Raw genomic sequence first — 21,005 nt, forward strand, 5'->3', positions numbered from 1 at the left:
GAGTACCGATTAGTAACTAATTTCATTATCTGCTGAATTACTGACAAATGAATGCATTACAGTACCATATGCACAATAACTACACTAACAGTGCAACAACCGAGCTTTCATACCAGGCTCCCGCTCATATTTCTTGTGATCGCATATACGTAGATGTCGTACCATTCCTTTACAAGATGTTGGCAGGAAATGCACACACCTCATTCGTTGAATGAATCACACTAAAAGACAGTGATCTGCAAATGCTGGTTCGTGCATGCTACTCTATAGCATGCTGCAATATTGTGTCCTCGCCACAATGCACATGAACCCATACTAGGACCAGTAGGCATTTGAAGCTTGTGAAACACTCACAGCTTGTCATCGCGTGGCCGGTCGATCAGGCCGGACTGTTTGGACAGAAAAACGTCCACCTCATTTTCAGCGACTGGAACAGGGGCAGCAGGAGCGGGACTGGCATTCCTTTCTAACGTGCCATTGCCGACGTTGGTAGCGTTGACCTGTGCGGCCTGGTTCGTGGGTACCAAGTACAGCATGTCCCCATGCCTGGAACAAACCAAGAAGTAAAATAACGCAGCAGTGGAAATCTGCAGTTCACGCGTGGGTGAACACAAAATATATAGCAACACTAATACTGCCCCCAAACTGGCAAATGTTTTACAGTATCAACAAGCCACTATAGGTCCCTAGTGTAAATGAACGAATTTCTGGCACAAATGCCTGTCATAAAAAATCTTAAACTGAAATCGGTTAGCGATTGACATTTCTGGTGCGCAAAACGGCACTCTGCCTGGTACAGAGCACGTGATGAATGGCACAGAAATGACTGACCAGGAAGCACGAGGAACACGGAAGGAGTACAGTCAGCAAGGTTACAATGTAATACACCTGACGCGACTGTGAACGGAGTATGATGACACAGGAGTCACTGTACTAGAGGGAGTAGAAAAGGAGTGTTTTTTAGCATTGCTCCAACGCATTCATGACAGCTGCTCAAAATCAGTCAAACAATGCCTCGCTAGCCCACGTGGACGCATACAGTGAGATATTTAACAGACGTCTGAAACACGTAGCAGAATATATGCCTAAACACATTTGTGCGTTAGAAATATGTGCACCCACGAAATGGTTTGCCCACGCACAAAACACACGTAAAAGGCTGTTACATACCGAGAAAAGCAGTTGTAATACTTCGTGAAGGCTTCCGAAATACAACATTTTCGATAAAGAGTTTACTCAAGAATACTTTGGTTTCGTTGACTTCACGTCACACACATAACGCAAGGTCAGCTCCACACGTTTACTTCGACTTGAACGAACAAAGAAACAATTAGAAAAAACGTATCAACATACTTGAACCCATACGTGGACAGCCGGGTATTTTGCAAGGGGACAGGGCTCGATTTTTCTCTGTTTTTGTAGACGGTAAAACACAACAGATCGGGCAAGTTGAAGGCACTCTGTATCTGTGATAAACAAAAAAGACAAAAGCGATCATCTTTTTTTGTTCTGCATTTGAGCCGTGCCGAATGCACTGCATGCGACGTCCAAAAAAAAAAAAGAACTCTGGCCTTGCTAGACGGCACAGTCAACGGTTAAATGTTGTTACAGCGTGTACTTAATTGATTACCTTGTTGTAAAGAACAGCCGCCGTATCGCCAGCTTCGCATTCGACCCTCTTCGTACCCTCGGGAGATTGAACGCGTAATATCTGCGAATGAGGAACAACCACTTTGAAACGAAAGACACCCGCTTAGAAAGGTGACAGGCGAGACGCCGAAACGAATACACCAGTATTTACAACAGTCCAATGAATCAGCCGACGCGACTACAAGGTTCGGACTTGAGTACGTCCTTCGCGTCGACGGGTTTATCCCAGCACACTGACCATGTTTGGTAGACTGGTATCGGGCACCAGTACTGCGGCTGCAAAACACGGCGGTCGACCCCTCGAACAAATGATGATGAGTCAGACGCGGCGCACCGATGCGAACACGATGAATTTCATCTTTTACCTCCAGTTGCCATTGCGGCCATGTTAGATGCCCTCGGACGCAGATGCTGTCAGATGTTTGGCGAGCGGTGCTGCCACCTAGGCGAGAAAGAAACCGAAACTAATACGCCTCACTAACGGCCGATAACAATGTCAATTTTTGAGTAAAACGAGAATTACGCACATGGTCTTTGGTTGATTCTCTAAAAAAAAAAAAAAGGCGAGAAAATGACAACTCAACTCATTGCAGGGCCAGCGTAGTGGTACATGGGACCTTGGCCAATTCTCCAAATAGTGTCAGTGTTCTCTCACAACCAGATACCTGCAAAATAAACCGATACTTGATTCAAGTATGTATTCTAACCTGGCTGTCCTAACTGTCTTCTTTCCGAAACGTTCTCTGCGCACTAAGGAAGTATCAGTCTTTCGAAAATGCGATACTGATTCAGAAACTTGTTTGAGTTTCATCATGAGCACGAATAAGGTCAAGAGAAACCGAATTCTCTAAATCCCCTAGATACCCTTATGTCAGGCAGCCTGACAATGGAAAAAACAACAACCTGATTGGGCACTAGCATTTTACCATTGTCTTGTCGCCATTCTTTAATCATAGATAGATGCTAGATTGTGCTGACCGCACCAAGATAGATCCCAAATTAATACTCAAGCTGGTAAAACTATAGAACGTTATTTATACTTCACCAAGGAAATGGTCGTTACATGACATCTAATTATGATAAAAACATGTTTTTGGAGTTGTATACAGGACATAAGCTTATCCAGCGTCCTGCTTGACGTGTTCACCTTAAACGAGGACCAAACTGCACACGTGGAAACATTAGCAGTCTAAATTGTAGCCGCAACTAACCATCATTAACAGCAATCCACCATCACTCCCCGAGACCCATTAGCCACAACTTAACATTGTAGATCACCATTTATCATTACCAACATTAACCTGTTGCAGCAACCTCGATCACTGACCTTTACGTTCAAACCGTTTAGTAACGGTGATTACCAGAGAGTAACATATTTACCAGGACACATTCGCCTACAAGTCACCCCTTTGGTATGGTCCCATACAGCCCCGCACTCTTGTAGACAATTTCCTGCAGCAACTGCACTGCCCGACTTTTGTTTGTTTAGGCAATAATTGCAGCCTACTTAAATCCAGTTTCATGGTATCTCAAGCTGTTGTATACACATCTGCACGGTTTTTCTTAGACGCCTAGCTAAGGAACAGTTAATAACAAACTGGCAAACCTTTCCAGTATTCCAATGACCTTTGCATGATGACATTTTGCAGATCAACTTTAATGACATTTTTGCCAACACTAGCATGATTCTTGGCAGCTTGCCACATCACTTGGCACACTGTCACACCCTGACGATCCCATTGATTATTTTTGTGGACAATTTTTTACAACTATTTAGGAAATAGTCTAAATTTGCACTAGGGACTTTCTTGGTGTCTTGAATCTTGCCGCTCTTTTTAGGCGATTGCCGGGTGGCTCGTATTTCAACAACGCACAGCTCGCTGCACTGCTCCAATACAGCAAACAAAACAAAAACAAAAGAAAAAGCAAGAGTTAAAAATTTTCAGACAGTTTTATTGTTTTTTTCGTCTGCCAACACTGACCGAAGATGTACTTACAGGCTTAACAAGATACAAAAAGACGTGTTGGCCCACCGTATGTACAGCTTCAGAATCGAGCAAAAGCAGCGCTGAGGAGTGTAAATCTCAAAAAACTCTGCATTTGCACAGACATAAAACACACATTACACTTGAACCTAACCACAGGTATGACGTCGTGGTGCCGATTCACTTTCTTTTTGACTCCTCTTAATGGTTTCACACTCATTTTGCACACAAAGGCTAAAAGGTGCTACGACCACACCGTCTCAAACGTTGGATCCAAGTCATCTCTGGCTTTCACACGCACGCACACACGCATGTGTACACCACACACTCACTTCATAGAGAACGAGGAAAAAAAAAAGGGGTCCAGCAAAACTTGATCCCTGTCAGCTGGAGCAAGAACAACACAAGAATACTAGAAATAACAAAGATGCTTCGTCCTTTTGCCGTCCTCTAGAACGCTCGTCCTCTGCGACTGGGGTCCAGCAGATGACGCCTCTTTAGGCTGCAGAAGTTAGGAAGTTCCAAACAATCGCTTGCGAAAGGACTACTGAAATCTCCGACGGAGTTGGTGACTCATTCACCGAATAGTGCTGAGGGCCCCCACTGCCACTTGCGCACGCTCCTCTGCACAAAACTGGAGATGACGAAAACAACGGTGCACAAGCTGTCGGTGGAGTCGTGCACAGTGCCCTGGTGTGTCCGAATCGAGCCGGTACTATGGTGCCGCCGGTGACCATTGCCGCATCTTCTTTCACTTCAGTTTCTCTTCACTTGTCGCTAGATGAATCTGTGTCATTGGGGTTGAGGACAAAAAGAAAGTCAGGAGAACAGTCCGTGACAGTTCGTACTTGGTCAATAAAACTGACCGATGGCACAAAGCCCAACAAGGAGGTATACCGTGAGTGTCAAAAGTTTAAGGAGAATACAGGAGTAGATGGAAGGCCAAATATTCCCATCAAAGGCAGACTTGAATTTATATTTCTGGCTTGTTCCAAAATGTTCTAACAACTTATACTGCACAGTTAGCCTGAAAGCAATGACAAATTACCTGAAAATTCAATCTTCTCAGACATGGTGGTACTTTCTTGATGCCAACTGTACGTACCGTTTTCACACTCAGCGACATAAGTTTATGGGACAGGAGATTTGTAAAGAAAAGAAAGCAGAGTTACCGATGGACCTGGAAGCGTACTACCCAATCAAAAGTAGAAGACTACTAGTTCTTTGGACCTACCCTATTACCCATTAAACTAGAAGCCCCAAGATTTGTCAAAGCAAGAATTCGCGTGTCCAGAGCCCATGCAACATAAAATCCTGTGATCATTTGTTCACGGATACGAAGAAGAAAGAATGCTTTCAGGTCATATGGCATTGACAGAAATTAAGAATCCCAACAGTGTTATGGTCGACTCAAAAACAAATCATTGTCTTGAGCAATGAGCAAGGTTACTGCAAGCAACCCAAAGTAATAAGTGTGCTAACTCAGGGTTCAAATTATGAATGGTCTCGAATTTTTGCTGTATTGAGGAATTGGCATGTTTGTTAGCTCAGACTCTCTTTCCCTTGCACTGCTGCGACAATTTTTCGGACGGCTCAAAAGACTAACCATCAACTTAACAATGTGGTAAAATAAGAAAACGCTGAAGGTAATTGATTGATTGATATGTGGGGTTTAACGTCCCAAAACAACCATATGATTATGAGATACGCTGTAGTGGAGGACTCCAGAAATTTTGACCACCTGGGGTTCTTGAACGTGCACAAATCTGAGCACACGGGCCTACAGCATTTCCGCCTCCATGAGAAATGCAGCCGCCACAGCCAGGATTCGATCCTGCGACCTGCGGGTCAGCAGCAGAGTACCTTAGCCAATAGACCACCGCGGCGGGGCAACGTTCAAGGTAGCATCCCCTGTTGGATAGGCTTGAGATGGATTGAAATATAGTTGTCGCCAGATGACTCAGCGAAAAGGTGCCAAGCCTGTAGCATCCTCCACAATGTTTGCAGGCTTGCCCCGGTGCAACTGCTCATTCTAGTTACGCAGTGTCAAGCTGAACAAATTACACCGGTACATTGCAAATAAATTCTACGCAAAGGTGGACTGACTGAGGAATACAACTTGCACACAACGAAGTGTGGCCACGCACTGGAAAGAACCAACCTGACAGTGACACCACCGTTTCTTAGCATGTCCAGAAGTGCCCTTGATTTCACGCTGTCATCAAACGACTCACGACCGCCCTTGAAAGCCCTCGCGGTTCAAAGCATGGAGTTGCTTGTGTCTCCAGATTAGTTGCACCACTCACCTTTGCCAAATCTCTAGGAATATTGCTACTTGGTGGTTTTAGTGGATGGTAATGATAAAATGTGCTCTGGTACTCACTGAAGCTTGACATATATGTTGTTGGCACCATGTGTGCAAAGGACGCTCGTAATGTTCGCATCATCAGTGATATTTACGAAAGGTGTACATGACGAGCATCCAAATGCACGAGTATCTACTTGTTTCGGCTAAACATAATAGTTTGATGCTTTGTATTGCCACATGACAACCACTACAGCAGCAATGACAGCGCCATCGGGGAAAGTTTAGGCAATTACACAAGCAACTGAGCAATCGCGCAGCCCTAGACCAAAAAATTTTGCCTCACCCGCTACCTCAACCACACCTTGCACCAAATGAACTCTTCTTATTCCCCCAACATGCCCCAACATGAAGAGCACACCGCGTGGGAACATTCCTGGGACTAAGTCGTCGCTAAAGTTGAGCTCTTTCTGAACTATCAAGAAGATGAGTTCTAGTGCAAGGGCCTACGTGCATTGTTGGCAGAAGCTGATTACTTTCGGAGACGATCAGGTAGTGAAACAGTAAGTGTGGCCTCAAACTTTGTTTCTTGGCCTTTCAGTTTTCATGCCAATAATTTGAGCTTCATGAACGCCCCTTGCAATGATGAACTTTCCACTGGGATTTCTCATCAGTAATAACAATATTAGTGAATTCACGTTCCAAAGCTAGCGTTAAATTATAAAGGGCGTCCTGGTGCAATGCTCTGAAACTTTGGACCATCTGACTTTAACGTGCAGCAACATCGCACAGTCCGCAGGCACCTGGCTGTTCCCTTCTATCGAAATGTGACCGGCACGGCCGAGGTCGAACTCGTGACCTCTAGGTTAGCAGGCCTGAGCACCATAACCTTTACTTCACGGCGGTGGGCAATGTCTTGTCAGTATTCAGAATGATAAACTTTAGATATGCTACTTTGCAAATGAATAAACACAACTGATATGGTACGCTTGGAATATACCCTTCCACGAGACTGTTCCGCACTATTGTTACTATGACAGTGATAACACGTCAGAGAGATCGACTGTGCTAGTAAACATGACAATGTAATATGGTCCACGCTGCCATGTCTTGTGCGATTTTCATTTAAATGCATAGTTGACAGGATTAGGGGAGACATACTAGCTAGCAGATGTTCTAGCGAGATGCTACAAGAATTAGTGACCACATGAGTAAGCGAATGCACTGGCATTTAGGAGGAAGCCTTAGCAAAGAGCATTTTTTAAAAATTAGTACACATGCTCTTATTAAGCAATTTTTCATGTGCAACAAACGATGAATGGCATAAATGCACTACGCTGCTTATTGTCAGCTCTAAACATTATGAAACTGCACGTGCACAGCGCTGGACTGACCCAGGTTCTGCAAGCTCTCATGAACAATGACGCTTGGAAGGTTTAGTGCAGTTGTGCTGACGGCGTAAGAAATTGTTTGCAGTTTGTGTGCTTTAAACCAGAAGCAGAAAGTGCCTGCAGAATTCGCAGGCATGACTGCCACAATAGCAAAAATTAAATTGTCGTGCGTTAGCAGTTTTAAGATTACCAGAAGAGTTCATATAGAACAAGTGAAACATGAATTTAGATATCCTCTATTGCACTGCATGTGCTTTTTCTCAGCAGGCTTTTCGTGGGGCCACGATTTACAATTTAACATGCAACACATGATTCGAGCACGAAATGTGGTACTGTTTGCCCTCCGTCATTGATCCTCCATCATTCAGCTGGTAACGTATTATACCTAAAGCTGATATCAAGAGGAGCCTTTTGAGTGGAGTAGATCCGCTGTGATAAGCTACTTTTCCAAGAGCAATTATATGAATTTCAACACTTTTAAACATTCTAATACTGTGCGAAAAGACCAAGTCAAAAACACAGAACAACACGAGCGCAGAGTGCCAACTATCCCAGAGAGATTGGGCAGTTAGTATTCATACTGTCCCAAGTGTTTATTACTTGTGTCTTTTCACGCAGTTTAAGAACGTTCAACCGTGATGAGCCAGCTGGCCTGCCAGAATGTATTACATTTAGCACTTGTCAGTAGTTATGGGAAACAAGTAATCAATGTGATAGACTCAATACGTCGCCATGGCCAGCAAATAGCGAATACATAGCCGTGAAAGATTAAGGTCATAGCAATATGTGAGGCCAAGTAATGCGCACAAAATTTGCGTAGGCTCGCATGTCAAAATCACTGGCTGACGAGTTTACCTGAAGGTTGGAACAAATGAAGTGAAAATTATCTACATTTGCAGTGAAACATTCTTTATGAGTTATCTCATCACCAAAATGACACACTTTCAGGCCAGTCACACGTTTACGCATTTAGTAAAGAAAAATAAGTCGTACATATTTGGTTTCATTATCGGAGCGTCAGGCGAAAATTGACCAACATGAGCGCCACTGGAGCTGCATTCTGGAGTAAGCACTTTTCGGCAGCACAATTTTTTGCTGCTCTGAAAATCCAGCACAATCTAGTGCAATGTGAAGCGTATTCATCTCAACATGCTTTCTTGTACCCATTCAACCGGTTCTGCACAGTATATCATGTCCAACGTGATGCCAAAGGGCACTTTCAGAGCAACTCCCAAGTTTCTGTTGTGGAGCGTCTTAATTCACAATAGTGCATGTTGCCATATTCCTGAACAGGGGCCCATGGATACGACTCATCCTTGAAATTATTTACTCCAGAGTACAGCTCTTAAATGCACCGGTATGCATGTACAAAGCTGGAAGCGACACAGCAGACACAAAAGACGCTAGTGCAGGCGTGCTGCAGTTAACAAGCTGCAAGAGACAGGAAGCTCAATGCCACAGGCAGGAATGAAAGCATCACATGCAGGTTGCCCTAAGCTGGGCAGGTTTTGCATGCATGCAAGGGGTTTGCATATGCATGAAACAACAAGTCTTGGGAAAGTTAACCAGGTATAGCTGTTATAAGCAAGTGTCATGAATGGAAGTTTTGTGATCTCCATGGGCTAGTACCAGATGAGTGACCATGTTTTCTTTGAATTCCCTGCAAAGACATTATTTCAAATCTTTTTCCACTTACCAGACAGGGCATATAGTATGCCACGCAAGATTTGAATTGTATGTAGAGTAGTACCCAGACACCAAATGAAGTAAATTCCTTGGTTTACGCCTAGTCTGCACTAATGTTCACAGCAGCGGGATTACAAACGTACCCCACATTACCACCCGTCAAACAATAAGTCCCCATTTTTAAGCACAAGCTTGCATGGAGTGCAGAGATAAAACATGGCTTTCCTGGCTGCATTATGTCTGCAGTAGCCAATGTTGCACATAAAAAACATTCGCTGCGGTCACACAACCTTTTCAACAAACACCCTTGGTGCTTATATTCATCTACATTTCATTATCCCGTGCTTGCATAAGCTTCTACTGCATACATTGCATTCGTAATGACATTGCATATATAAGGATGCCATGCTTCACATAGAATGCGTGAGCAGAGCTTCTGGTCACGAACTCTTGTGGCACTACAAAAGCAATGTACGCTAAACAAAAAGCTTGTTAAAGGGATACTGAACAGTACTTTTGCCGTTGACATTTTCAGCCAAGCTGAAAGATTGGGTGAAGTCAACACAACCACTTTACACAGAAACTAGTGCAAATAGTGAATTCAACAAGTTTTTCACATATGTGATCTTAATTGGTGTGAGAGCTATATGATAGCCAAAGGCTGCCAGTACATAATAATTAGTGTGAACAATGATTACATTGTCAAGAGGCTGTAAAGAGGCACGAGTCTTTCACAGACAGGCACGTCTGGTGGCTGTGCAATGAAATAGAGGAGGAGACGTTTGGCCATGTTTGAAGTACCCGAAACAGACATGTCAACAATGCCAGCTGTACACCGCAGCTTAGAAGCAGGGGCTCTACCCGCACTACGGTTCCTAGAACCAGTACTAACGATGCCAGCAGCGAACAAGGCTCCCGTGTGGGCTAAAGCCCCTAAGGAGGCGAGGTGCGTGGAAGAGAGGGGGGGGAGAGTGGATTGTAGAGAAAAAGTGAATAAAGGAAAATGGTAATACAGGAACACATGCACGCTAATTATCCTCTAAAACTACAGCAAACCTAAACATATGAAGTAAGTTGTTTATCGGCCATAAAGTTTTCAGAATAGAATATTGATGTTGTAATCCTTTTTTTTTTATTTTAATTGTTGTTCAGTATCCCTTTAATATCTCAAAACTAGAGTTTTTTATAAAACCTCACCAATAGATGCCTGCTAAAGATGCTAAGGCTACATTTAGAATCGTCATACTGTACAGTTTTGCCAGGGCAGAGTACAAGTCCAAATTTAACTAGTAAGTTGATGTGCCTGCACTCTGTTGCAAGTCAAGAGCAGTGTGGCTTTGTGCTGTCAAAGCACAGGCTTCGATCCAACAATGTCGTCGTGTCATCATAGCTGACCACTTTTCACTTACATGCAGGGCTAAAACTAAAGCTTCTACGAGTGTGTCTGTGCCGTAAGGTCTTGAAGCCTTTATATAGAGGGAAGACAAACTTTTCGTAAATTTATTTTCCTGTTAAAATGAAATGCATGAAAGGTTATTTGTTAGCCGGTGTATTGAATTGCTGTTTGCTCTTCCAGGTTTTCCCTCAACTCACTTGATTATGGTTTCGCACACTGCCAGATATCTTTTCAGTCACGGAGCCAGAGAAGGTGACATTGCAATGTGCTTTATCCCTCTCAAATGAGGACTGTGCTTGCTTACCATGCTTGCCACAGAGCTTCCTATAAATACACTAGGGAGAACTCTGGTGCTGGTTTTTGTGGGATCTGCAACGCGTGGTGCTTCAGCGGGCACGGGAATGATGGGTAGTACACAGGTCTGTGTAAACTTTGTACTTTCGACTCCGGTTGGCTTCGCACAGCTTGAAGTTGCTTTGTCATGAAATTACAATTGGCAAATATTCAGCAGTTACACTTCACTACATTAAACTTTCAAGCTTACCATTTCAAATCGGCTCGCAAAGTTTACAATAGTCCGTTGTTTCTTTCAAAACAACCAAAACAGCAATAAATGAAGCCATAAGTGTGTTCGAGGCTCACATGCACGAAGACTAGGCAAATCCGTGTACTACCCATCATTCCCATGGTTGATGAACAATTGTGGCACCCGAGTCTCTTTTAGTTAATTTTAGGAAACTACAATCCATGCCACATTGATGGTGATGGCCACTATGTATCGCACGAAGTATTGAAGTGCCGTTCAGTGATGGCACAAATATTCTAGTATGTGCATTGTTGGCCATTTCTAGGCAGCCACCGTGGCGATCGTTGTTGCCAAACACTGCACGCAACACACGACTAAGGCTTTTCGTGCATTTAAAATTGGGGTACTAAAGATTGGCCCTAGGGTCTGCTTATGAAAGCGCAATCTCAATGACAACGCCAATGGATTGTAGAACAGCACAGGTGGCTATTTCAACTGAGGTTTGTAAATGCAGAAGAACACACTTTGCAAATCTTGTCAAGACCGTGATGTGAGGGTGGTTGGTTGCAATGTCACGATGACACAGCGATGCCGTTGGCTGGAGGGGTGTCTGTTGATGCCAAAAAGCTGCACTACTCTCGACTTGTACTGAGCGAAGCAGATGACACGCGCATTTACAATGATATTGCTGCAATTATTTCACAATGTGGCCTTACAAGAAGTCAGTTTTTTCGCTGGCTTGCAATATTAGCTCCGAGCACACCCATCTGCTCTGCGTGCCCTTGAACCCACGTGATTTGAGTTTCATAGTTACCGCAACAGTTTCTCAACTGCAGATTACAGCAAGGCTACCTTCAAGTTGGCCTTGTTACTAAAAACTGAACTCTGAGCCAGCGTAGAACGCACCTTGGCGCAAGAGTAGCAGCAGAGGGCACCTCAATTGCACTTCTGTGACACTGGCGGAAACTCGGAGTCATCGGTGAGGCGCAACGCGGCGTTGGTCGGAGGCGACAAAGAGACCATTCCAGCAGCATCTGTGCTCAGTGTTTAGAAAAGAAAGAACGTCACAGGCACCGCGGGGAGTCTCGCAACTGCCGAGCGGCAGTTGCACATTAGCTACATGCTTGCAAAGCGCCGAGCAACTGTCCACCCGAAGTAAATATGTGCAGTGGGGTTTATGGGTACACTACTCATCCATACTAAATTAAAGCACACGAGCTGAAGTGCTCCACAAAAGTTTTTAAAAATTTAATATAATTTGTAACACATACTCAACCTCATGTATACTTAGCATGTCCCACTTTGAGAATCTTAGCCCAATAAATATAAATGAGCTAAAATGAACCTCCTTTTAACTCATAACACCCACTGTGTGAATGAGGGACCCACACAACCCTTTAACAGCCGCAATCTTTCCGCTAAACAAAAGTTTGAAACCTGCACGTTATATATTGAATAAAAAAAAAAAAACGCTGCATGCAAAGGAAAAAAAAATTGAGAATGCAGGAACCGCACATGCTTAAGGGGAGACGCTCCTCGAAAGCACTTTTTTTTTGTTATTCAACTTAGAGCTTCAGAAATTGGACCACTGATGCAGTTTTTCCTCCTGATTCCAAATCTGTAATCGGTTTTTACATAAGTGCAATAGTTTGGGAGTTGTGTTTCAAGTAATGGTGAAACTTGAGAAGTTTTCCGGGAACTTTCGCGCATACTAAATGTTCATGCAGAGAGTTGTTCAATGGCTCCTTTTGCTCCCTATTAGCCATAGAGTGCCGATATCTAGCTAGAAATTGTGCTCCAACTTTGAAACTATGAAAAAAAACATCTGTGTAGCAAACTACCCTTTTTTTTCCACTCGACCACCATTAAATTTATTAATAGATATTTACAGCTGATAGGTTGTGCTGATTCAAGTAGATATCGGCACCCTACGCACTCTCCTCAATGTGTGTGCCAAATTTCGTCGTCGTATGACCATTCTAAGTGCCCGAAACACTTCCCGCAAAAAATGCAAATTGGCCAAAATTGCGAAATGAGAAAAACGCGTTTGAAAGTTTGAAAGTCTGTATTTACAAAAATGAAAAACGCAGTAGCACGAAACTTGTGCTGAACACATACACACATGTCCAGAGGGAATATCAGTTGTCTAAAACTCTCCAGCACCGTAGGTTTTCCCTTCCCGGCTGGTGCGGCAGGACTCTTCCACCCGGGCCCTCTTGGCTGCACTGCGACGGTGTGCCCTCGCCTCAGCGGTCTGACGCACATTCATCTTGTGCATGCGCATGCTGTCTCGGCGGTCGCTGAGGGTAACCAGGGCCTCCGAAGGAAGCACCCCAAGCTCTTCCAGCACCTTTTCAAAGCTCGCGTGGCCCCGGTTGAACCACAGGACTGCAATGGCTGTGGCTGTTTCCACAGCAGTCCGGGAAGCAAACCGGGTCTTTGGACACAGCAGCCATATTTTGCTGTTCAGGGACTCGGCCGCGTTCTGTGTCTTGCCGTGGAGGCACCGGGCAAGCAGCTTCGCATCTGTGAGACGCTTGTAGATTGGGAGGACTGCCAAACCCTGGGCCTTGGTCAGGAGGGGGGTGTGGCACGGTGCAGGCTGGCCCTGCGCCTCAGCACGTCGGTGCTTGCACCACGAGTCTGGGCCTGCAGGACAGAACTTGTGACTTCCAGCACCGTCTGTTGAGCACGAGTGCAAACATGAGGCCCATATGGCAGTGTACATCTTGTGGACATTTCCCCGATTGTTCACAATGGCCACCTGAAAGTAAGTTTGAAGCTTCTGGATGGTGGTCTCCTTCAGCTTCTCCCCTCGTGGAAGTGGCGTTGGCAGCTTCCGCAGGCCGGTGCCCAGACGTTTCGCCACGTGGTTGGTGCACTCCTCTTTTTCAATTGGAGTGTCAGGGTACACGTTGGCATCACAGACCCCGTTGTAGGCCTTGCTGTCTCCATCGCTTAGGAAGATGGTGAACCGCAGGGGTGTCTCATAGTCCACAGTCCTCTGCCAAATGCGCACTGCAGCTTCGGCCTCCATGGCATGCGAAGAACAGTCGCAATTCTTCTCACAAACGGGATGATGAAACGCCTGCCATGTTTCTTCATCGCCTCCCATGTCGTTATGCAAACTGCACGCCAGGCAGAAGTTGGAAAGCACTTCATAGTCCAGGCACAAACCAGTGTCCAAGGACACTACAGTTCCCACACCATTGTGGCTTTTGTGGCCTCTTTTTTGCCATGTGCCGTCAAACATGACTGGCACGTCACTGTTACCAGCCACCTCTTTGGTGACGCTGCGTGCCCTTTGCATGTTTTCACAGACAGCCTTCACTGCCGCACTGTGAATCTTTTTGCCGATAGCATGGAAGGTCTTATGGTGCATAGGGTTTGGCAATCCAACTACTGCACAAAATCGTGAAAGTTGCTCATGCCCGATACCGACGGCACGCGCTGCAAGCACCACTTTCAGGTTCACGGCAAAGGCGTCACGCGAACTCCCGCTGTCGTAGCTTCTGCTTGCACCGCGGCCGCCATCTGACGCGACCCGCTTCGACGAGTACGCGGACGAAAGGATGCTCTCCGAGCACTCCGCATTCTCGCAGTGTAGCTCCAGAAACGCCGAAAGGCCTTTCCGCTTTTTATTCGGTGCCCGAACTGCGAGTTTACTCTCGTGACAAACGGGGCATGCCGCGCCTGCGACGACGGCCGTCAATGCACCCAACTCGCACAGCACTACGCTTTCGGCACGATCGGCATTCGGCCTGACGTCGTTTTCGAATAACGCGATCTTTTTCTGCGATGCACTCACAAAATTCACTGCAGCGTTGATCTCGTCGTCGCAGTTGCCATGGTCGACGTTGCCGTGGTCGATGTTAGGCCTACCGGCCGCTGGCCCGTCGCGGACATTTTCGTTGGCGGTGGCTTTCTTGTACGTCCTCCGCCGCTTCCCTCTGAACTTGTTCTTACTTCTGTATTTCCGATGGTCGGCAACGGCCTTTTTCGGGCTTGCCATCGCACGAAAACAGCGAAAAATAACTCCGGAAAACAGTGAAGCGAACTACGGCAAGAAAACACGGGTGCTGTCAGCCAATGGCGGCCCTGCGTTTGTGGCGCGCGGTTTGAAACGGCGGGAAAAGACTGTTTTTGTTGCTTTTTTTTTTTAGATTTTTCGTGAACGTACGAGACTTCAAGAACCGGGATCGTGGAGAGTAAGGACAACTCTACACGAGCCAGCGGCCGCAATATGGCGGACAGCTCTCTTCGCGGCCCCGCGAGCACGCGAACAGCAGCCCGTTTTGTGTAAATTTCGTGATGCCGCGCGTCACTGCCGCTCACTCAGACGCGTTTTTCACTGACTTCTGATGCTTATTTCGCTGTGATATTTTCAGATGTCAAAATATAATGTATAAAGATGATAAAGCAACAAAAAACAGAAAAGGTGAAATTTGGAAAAAAAACGCGACTTTTCGACCCGCGTCTCCCCTTAAAGGTAACCATACAAATAACGTCTATAATAACTGTCTTTTCAACAAAGGTGGCAAACGTTCATGCCCAAATGGTGAACAAAGAAACAACTTCCTTTAAACACCCATATTTACTTAAAACGAAACAAAACAAAGCACAAAATCGGTACTTTATGTAATGAACAGAAAAAGCACTAATCCTGAAACCTATTAGATACGAGGACAAGTTGCTCGGTGCCTTGCATGCTTCAACGCGTTTTTCTTTTTTTATTTTTCTTTAAAATTTCACAAATTCTTGGCGCTGCTGTGTTAGGCGCTGCCGCATCCGCCGCTGCCGCAAAGACGCTGCCAGAGAAGAAGGGGTCCCCCATCTGGTGTCGCCCTTTGGGGAAGGCAGAAGGTTCCACGGAGGAGTTGAGGCCTCGGAATCTCTGCCGTAACCCTGGGGCCAAGCTTGCTGTGCTGCTGCTAGCGAGGGCAGGGCAACTTTTCCCGGCAGGGAAGGAAGGGACGGGATGGCAGAGAAGGTTTCGGGGCAGGGAGAGGCGGCTCAAGGGGCAAGCAGAGGACCGGCCAACAAAACGGTGCGAGCAAGCACGTTGTGCGCGCGAAAAAAAAATTGCAAAAAGAAAAGCGGCGAACCTTTAGAGCATGACTGCGCCATAAATGTTGGCAACTAATGCAGCCGACGAGCGATAAAGCAGTATCTGTACAAGTGATGTCCTGAGCCTCAAACTGGCATTTCAAGCGCCAAAACGTTTGCTGCGGCCACCGACATAACTTGTTCAATTGGTGTTTATCATTCCACCTTTGTGTTTAAATAGAAATACAGAGAAGTACGAATTTTGGCTCTACTCTCCTACAACAAGCTAAGGAAACGTAAAGCAAATATGCAGTCTCCTACAACTAAATTTTTACTGCTTTTTCTAGAAGTTGAGAAGAACCAAGGCTCCTTGAAAGGAGACTCTTGAAGTGCGAAGCTGCTCTTTTCGTTGAATTCGTATGGCTTTGGCTTAGAAGCAAGCGACGACTGCACTAAGCCAGAAGGGCACAAGGTAACGCTTTCAATGCGCTGAAGTTTACAAGTTCAATGCAGTGCTGTACCAAACTAAACTAAATGGCATAAAAAATTTGTGACAAGCTTAAAATATTTCACTGGTACAACAAAACACTGCCCTTTGGCATTACATGAAATACTGCTAACATGAAATTTCATAATGCACTTAGACTAGGCAACACACATTCCTTTCCAAGCATATAACCTACATAAAAATGCAGCTATGCCTGTAAAGAAAGCACTCAAAGTGCCTAAGAACTTAATCTGTTCATAGAACTGTGCACTAGTTCCAATATTTTATGCAGAGTAGCATATTGTGCTACCCTGTATAAAATAAGATAACTTAAATACTAGCAATAAATAGTTCTTCAGAAATTTTATGGAATAGCATTACCATGTTGATAGGTGGTCTAGCTTTTCCACACTCACCTCACATATTCGTAGGCTCTCTTCATTGTGAAGGCTTAAGAAAACATTTTAGATAGTTTCGTGGACACCAGCTTTTCAACCTGCCATCCAGACCATCTATATGTAACCATAAACTGATGTCTCCCAAATGATGACTGTATAAGATCCCATCACAACCATCCAGGTGCACCCTTCAGAGCAAATCTTTACCAGATTCCCCAGTACCTAAGTCACCATAATTATGAATCGTGCAAGCGAATGCAATACATATCTTGGTGGCACACAATGTGCAGTGCAGTACAGTGCAGTCCCGAAAAAGGAGTAATCTGCTCACACTCTAGAAGAGGTTTATCTGGGGTATCTTTCTGTCACACAACAGCAATCGTCGTCTATGTTATGTGCCTTTGCTTGCTCCAATGCTGAGCACTGGGTACTTGACGGTCACAACCGGCCTGACGTAGCATTTTTGAAGGAAAAACTGGCAGGCACAGTATTCATAAAAAGTTATGCAAGCATACCAAATGATGTGGGAGGCAAAAAACTCGCTCAATGGTGTTAACTGAGTGCACAAACTACACCTATCAATAAACTCACGAAAAAAGTGTAAAATGGATGCATAAATTACCCCTATAAATAAACTCTCTAATGGGTTTGAAGTGACTATAGGGGTTGCTCCTCCTAATAAACTCCCCAAACAGAGCAGACTGAAAGGGTTGAGAACAGATCCCACAGTTTACTCTCCAGCAATGCAAACAGTGCATGTGCATTTCCATACAAATGCTCTGTGCACTTATGAGGAAAGAAGTGCTTTGCGCCGCCGTGCTCATATCCTTGGCTAAGGTTCATAAACGCCCACCATGCCACAGTGACGATGTTGCATTCTATTACACTTGTTTGACACAGTGCTCTTCGAGAGACCCTTAATTATATTGCTTCTATGCAGAGAAGTGACAATGCGAAAATCGAGTGGTACTTTGACAAACGAACCTTCCCGAGTGGTCTACGATCTACCAGCGTAGGTATACTGTACAGCAAAACCATTTCCTTACACAATTTGGCCCCTATGTGGAAACACTGCAGGCAAAACTGACAAAAGAAAAGAAGTGCTAATTTTTTTTTTCTTAAAGCGTGCAAAGGAAGCCCGACAAGGCAAGAGGTCGGAGCGAGCAAAATGGGAGCCACGATTCTAAAATTTCGACCCGTAGTCTTGATCGATAGCTTCACGCTAAATGGCTAATAAATATTGCATGCGATAGTGGTAGATTTACAAAATGTGCTGCTTGACTAAACACCCCCCCCCCCACCCCCCCCACCCCGAGTCTAACTCGAGCAATCTTAGAATCTGCAAATTTCTGAGGGACATCTAAATGAAAATGAAAGGAACTCATTTTTGCTAACTTTTCAGTTTCGCAAAGAGCTACAGTTGGCAACATCACCAAAAGTACTCTGTTGCCTACGTTGCACAAAAAACTTGGCTGGCTGAACATATAACTGCCCTCGAAACTTTTCTGGCTGGTATATGAGGCATGACCTACAAGGAGTCACAAAAGTTTCATACTAATTCATTCAATATTACTTGTACACATTAAGTTAACTTCAAACTTGTGCTTTAGTGCAACTTTATACTTGATTACAGATGCACCTGACGTTGATATCTGTACCAAGTACTAGACAAAGCACAATTCCAAACCTAATTCACAGCGAAGTCGGAAGAATACACGAAGGGAATCTTTACAACTAACAAAGGTTGAATAACGAAAACTAGGCAATGAGAAAGGGAGATCATGAACAGAAATGTCTATGAAAATGAAAAGCAATGCTGGCAAAGCAATGATGCACGGAAAAAAAGGAAAGGTGTCCACGAAGCAGTGCAGCGGGGAATGTGTGCAGCACAAAGCAAGCCAAGCCAAACCAAGCAAATGCCGACGGTCTCGCAGACAAAGCCAAAGCCAAGACACGGCAATCCAGAAAAAGAGAGGTAGGGTACAGAGCACAGCAGAAGTAAAAAGGAGGGGAAAGCCTACAGACCTGCCGGAGTTTGGTCCTGATAACCTCGCACTACAGCAGCGTAGCTCGACAATCCTGCGCGCCAGAGATACACACACACATGGAGCCCGGCCACTAAGGGCACGCTTGTCCTCGAAGGGAGGACAAACAGTAGCAGACGACACGCAGCACTTGGCCGCGCACCAGACATCTCCAACACACCCCTTCTACTCCCAACACTCCCCCCAAACCTCTCTTCTTTCACTCCATGTGTGTGCCCATTAAGTCATCCCTTTATCACAGAACATACATCAAAGGCAGCAAAAAGAACAGAATAGGCTCAGCTGAAGCGACGTTCTCTCGTACTAGTGTCCCCAAGTTTTCAAACGTTTCTCATCTTGTCAGCATGTCGCAATGAACAGAGAAACATCTGAAAAGGGGTAGCCTTAGTGCATTAAGAATAATTAGTATTTCATATACATTTCGGCAAAGGTTTTGAAATCTTATGGCTTCTCTTGATCGCTCCACTGATAGACAAGGGTACTTTTCACAGATGTGTGAAGAAAACTAGGCACGGGGAAGAAGACACAGGACAGCACTCATCCTGTGTCCGGTTTTGGTGTGCACTACACATCCCTACGAACCTACACCAAGTACACAACATTAATTCAGTTCATCTCAAGGTGCTTTCATTTTATCGTTAAGTGCACTGGTAGTGCCTTCACGTAAACCGAGATAACAGCCGTCGAACTGTGCAGTAAACGACAAACATCACTGCCAAGTCACATGCCAGCTTGGTGCACTGTGGGCACTCCGAAACGGTTCAGCACTTTCTTCGCATATTCCCTTTATCTTTGTCCAGATTTTGTGCTGTTCACAGCAGACGATTCACGTTTCAGGTAAGCACCACCTAGAAGTCTCACACCAGTCTATTTGAATTTGTTTTCTTTGCTTGCGATTAGAATTAAATGTATAGACTAACGGACATTAGGGCACGCCATTTAAATCTTATCAAATGCTGGAAATCGTGCAATGCCCAAGCAACACGAGATGTTATCACCAGCTGGCTGATGTGCAGTTGGCACAGGTAGTAAAAAGATAACTAAAATTTAGCAGCATGGTGAGTGAAAAACATCTCTTCCATGCAGTATGATCAAATTGGAAAAAAATTCAAATCTTTGCAGTAAGCACCTACGTAATGGAAGAAAAAGGTTGCCCACAAATTGTGCTCTATCAACAAGATTCAACTCATTTACGAGATGGCAAGAAAAGTAAGCTAATATGCAAGCCTGATGCGTTGCACGATCCATACGTCAAGCATTTCAACACAAGTTCTGATGCAGTACTCTCAATAATACAAGAAAACAAGCTTGTACAGCCATGTTAATTAACATTCCCTTATTATTGAACATGTTCGTGTTGCAACTGTCTGTTCAACATAGACATGCAATGTAAACCGCACAGGCAATGTAAACCAACTGTTGAAAAATAAAAAAAAAACCCACCACCGAGCCACAGAGGATTATAGCACTCACAAACACAATCACACACAGAGCTCACGCCCAACGTCAGGACACTCGAAAGTTCCCTCCACCGAGCATAAGTGAGAACCAAAATCTTAAAAGCCCAAAAAGACAGGGTGCACAGAAAATACATATTCTAAACTTTTACAAGCCAACCTTGAAATTAAATCTGCACGTCAACTGTAAACTAACAGACTGACCAAGAGTTGTGCTCGCACTATCTAGCTTTTTCTAAGATGTATACAAAAAACACTAAAAACAATTTGAGAATACAACAGTGTGTGTGAAATTCAACCAAATACTTAATGCTAAAATGTCTGATTTTAGTGAATAGTACTCATTCCTCTTTAAACTGAAGCCTCCTGCCACTCTTATTCAAGCGAATGTAAAGTCTTTCAGATATTCAAATGCTTCAAAGGATTGGTTATCACTTTTAGAAACAAAATGTTTGTGTACATGAAGTGCGATCATGCGTTGAAACACGAAATATTTCATCGGAGCTTACAGAGTTTCACACTTGCACACTGCTGTCTCACTACACTGGTGATTTTTACAGTAGGGCCGACTTGCCTTCTATATTTTGTATCAGTACCCCTTCAACTCAAAATGATACATTTGCCAGTTGAGAT

General features: G+C 44.6%; 2 protein-coding genes across 5 annotated transcripts in view; both read right to left on the reverse strand.

Annotated features, from left to right (window-relative positions):
- The window catches only part of Npl4 (nuclear protein localization 4), a 38,732-nt gene extending 36,699 nt beyond the window's left edge, over positions 1-2,033 (reverse strand). Inside the window, exons 1-4 of the mRNA XM_037431491.2 lie at positions 1,889-2,033; positions 1,631-1,711; positions 1,354-1,466; positions 355-546 (exon numbers count right to left, since the gene is read on the reverse strand). Of these exons, the coding sequence (XP_037287388.2) occupies positions 355-546; positions 1,354-1,466; positions 1,631-1,711; positions 1,889-1,891 (389 nt within the window). The 5' untranslated portion in view covers positions 1,892-2,033. The remainder of the gene's footprint in view (positions 1-354; positions 547-1,353; positions 1,467-1,630; positions 1,712-1,888) is intronic.
- Positions 2,034-3,734: 1,701 nt separating this feature from the next.
- Positions 3,735-21,005, reverse strand: part of Atg18a (Autophagy-related 18a) — a 34,900-nt gene continuing 17,629 nt past the window's right edge. Inside the window, exons 10-12 of one of the 4 annotated variants that reach the window (XM_037431147.2) lie at positions 18,896-18,949; positions 11,846-11,973; positions 4,084-4,422 (exon numbers count right to left, since the gene is read on the reverse strand). In XM_037431147.2, the coding sequence (XP_037287044.2) occupies positions 11,876-11,973; positions 18,896-18,949 (152 nt within the window). In that variant the 3' untranslated portion in view covers positions 4,084-4,422; positions 11,846-11,875. Of the gene's footprint in view, positions 4,423-11,845; positions 11,974-18,895; positions 18,950-21,005 lie in introns of all 4 variants that reach the window. The other 3 variants (XM_037431148.2, XM_037431149.2, XM_037431150.2) reach the window with 3 other exon arrangements.

This window comes from Rhipicephalus microplus, chromosome 7, assembly GCF_043290135.1.
Source record: "Rhipicephalus microplus isolate Deutch F79 chromosome 7, USDA_Rmic, whole genome shotgun sequence".
NCBI classification, from domain to species: Eukaryota; Metazoa; Arthropoda; class Arachnida; order Ixodida; family Ixodidae; genus Rhipicephalus; species Rhipicephalus microplus.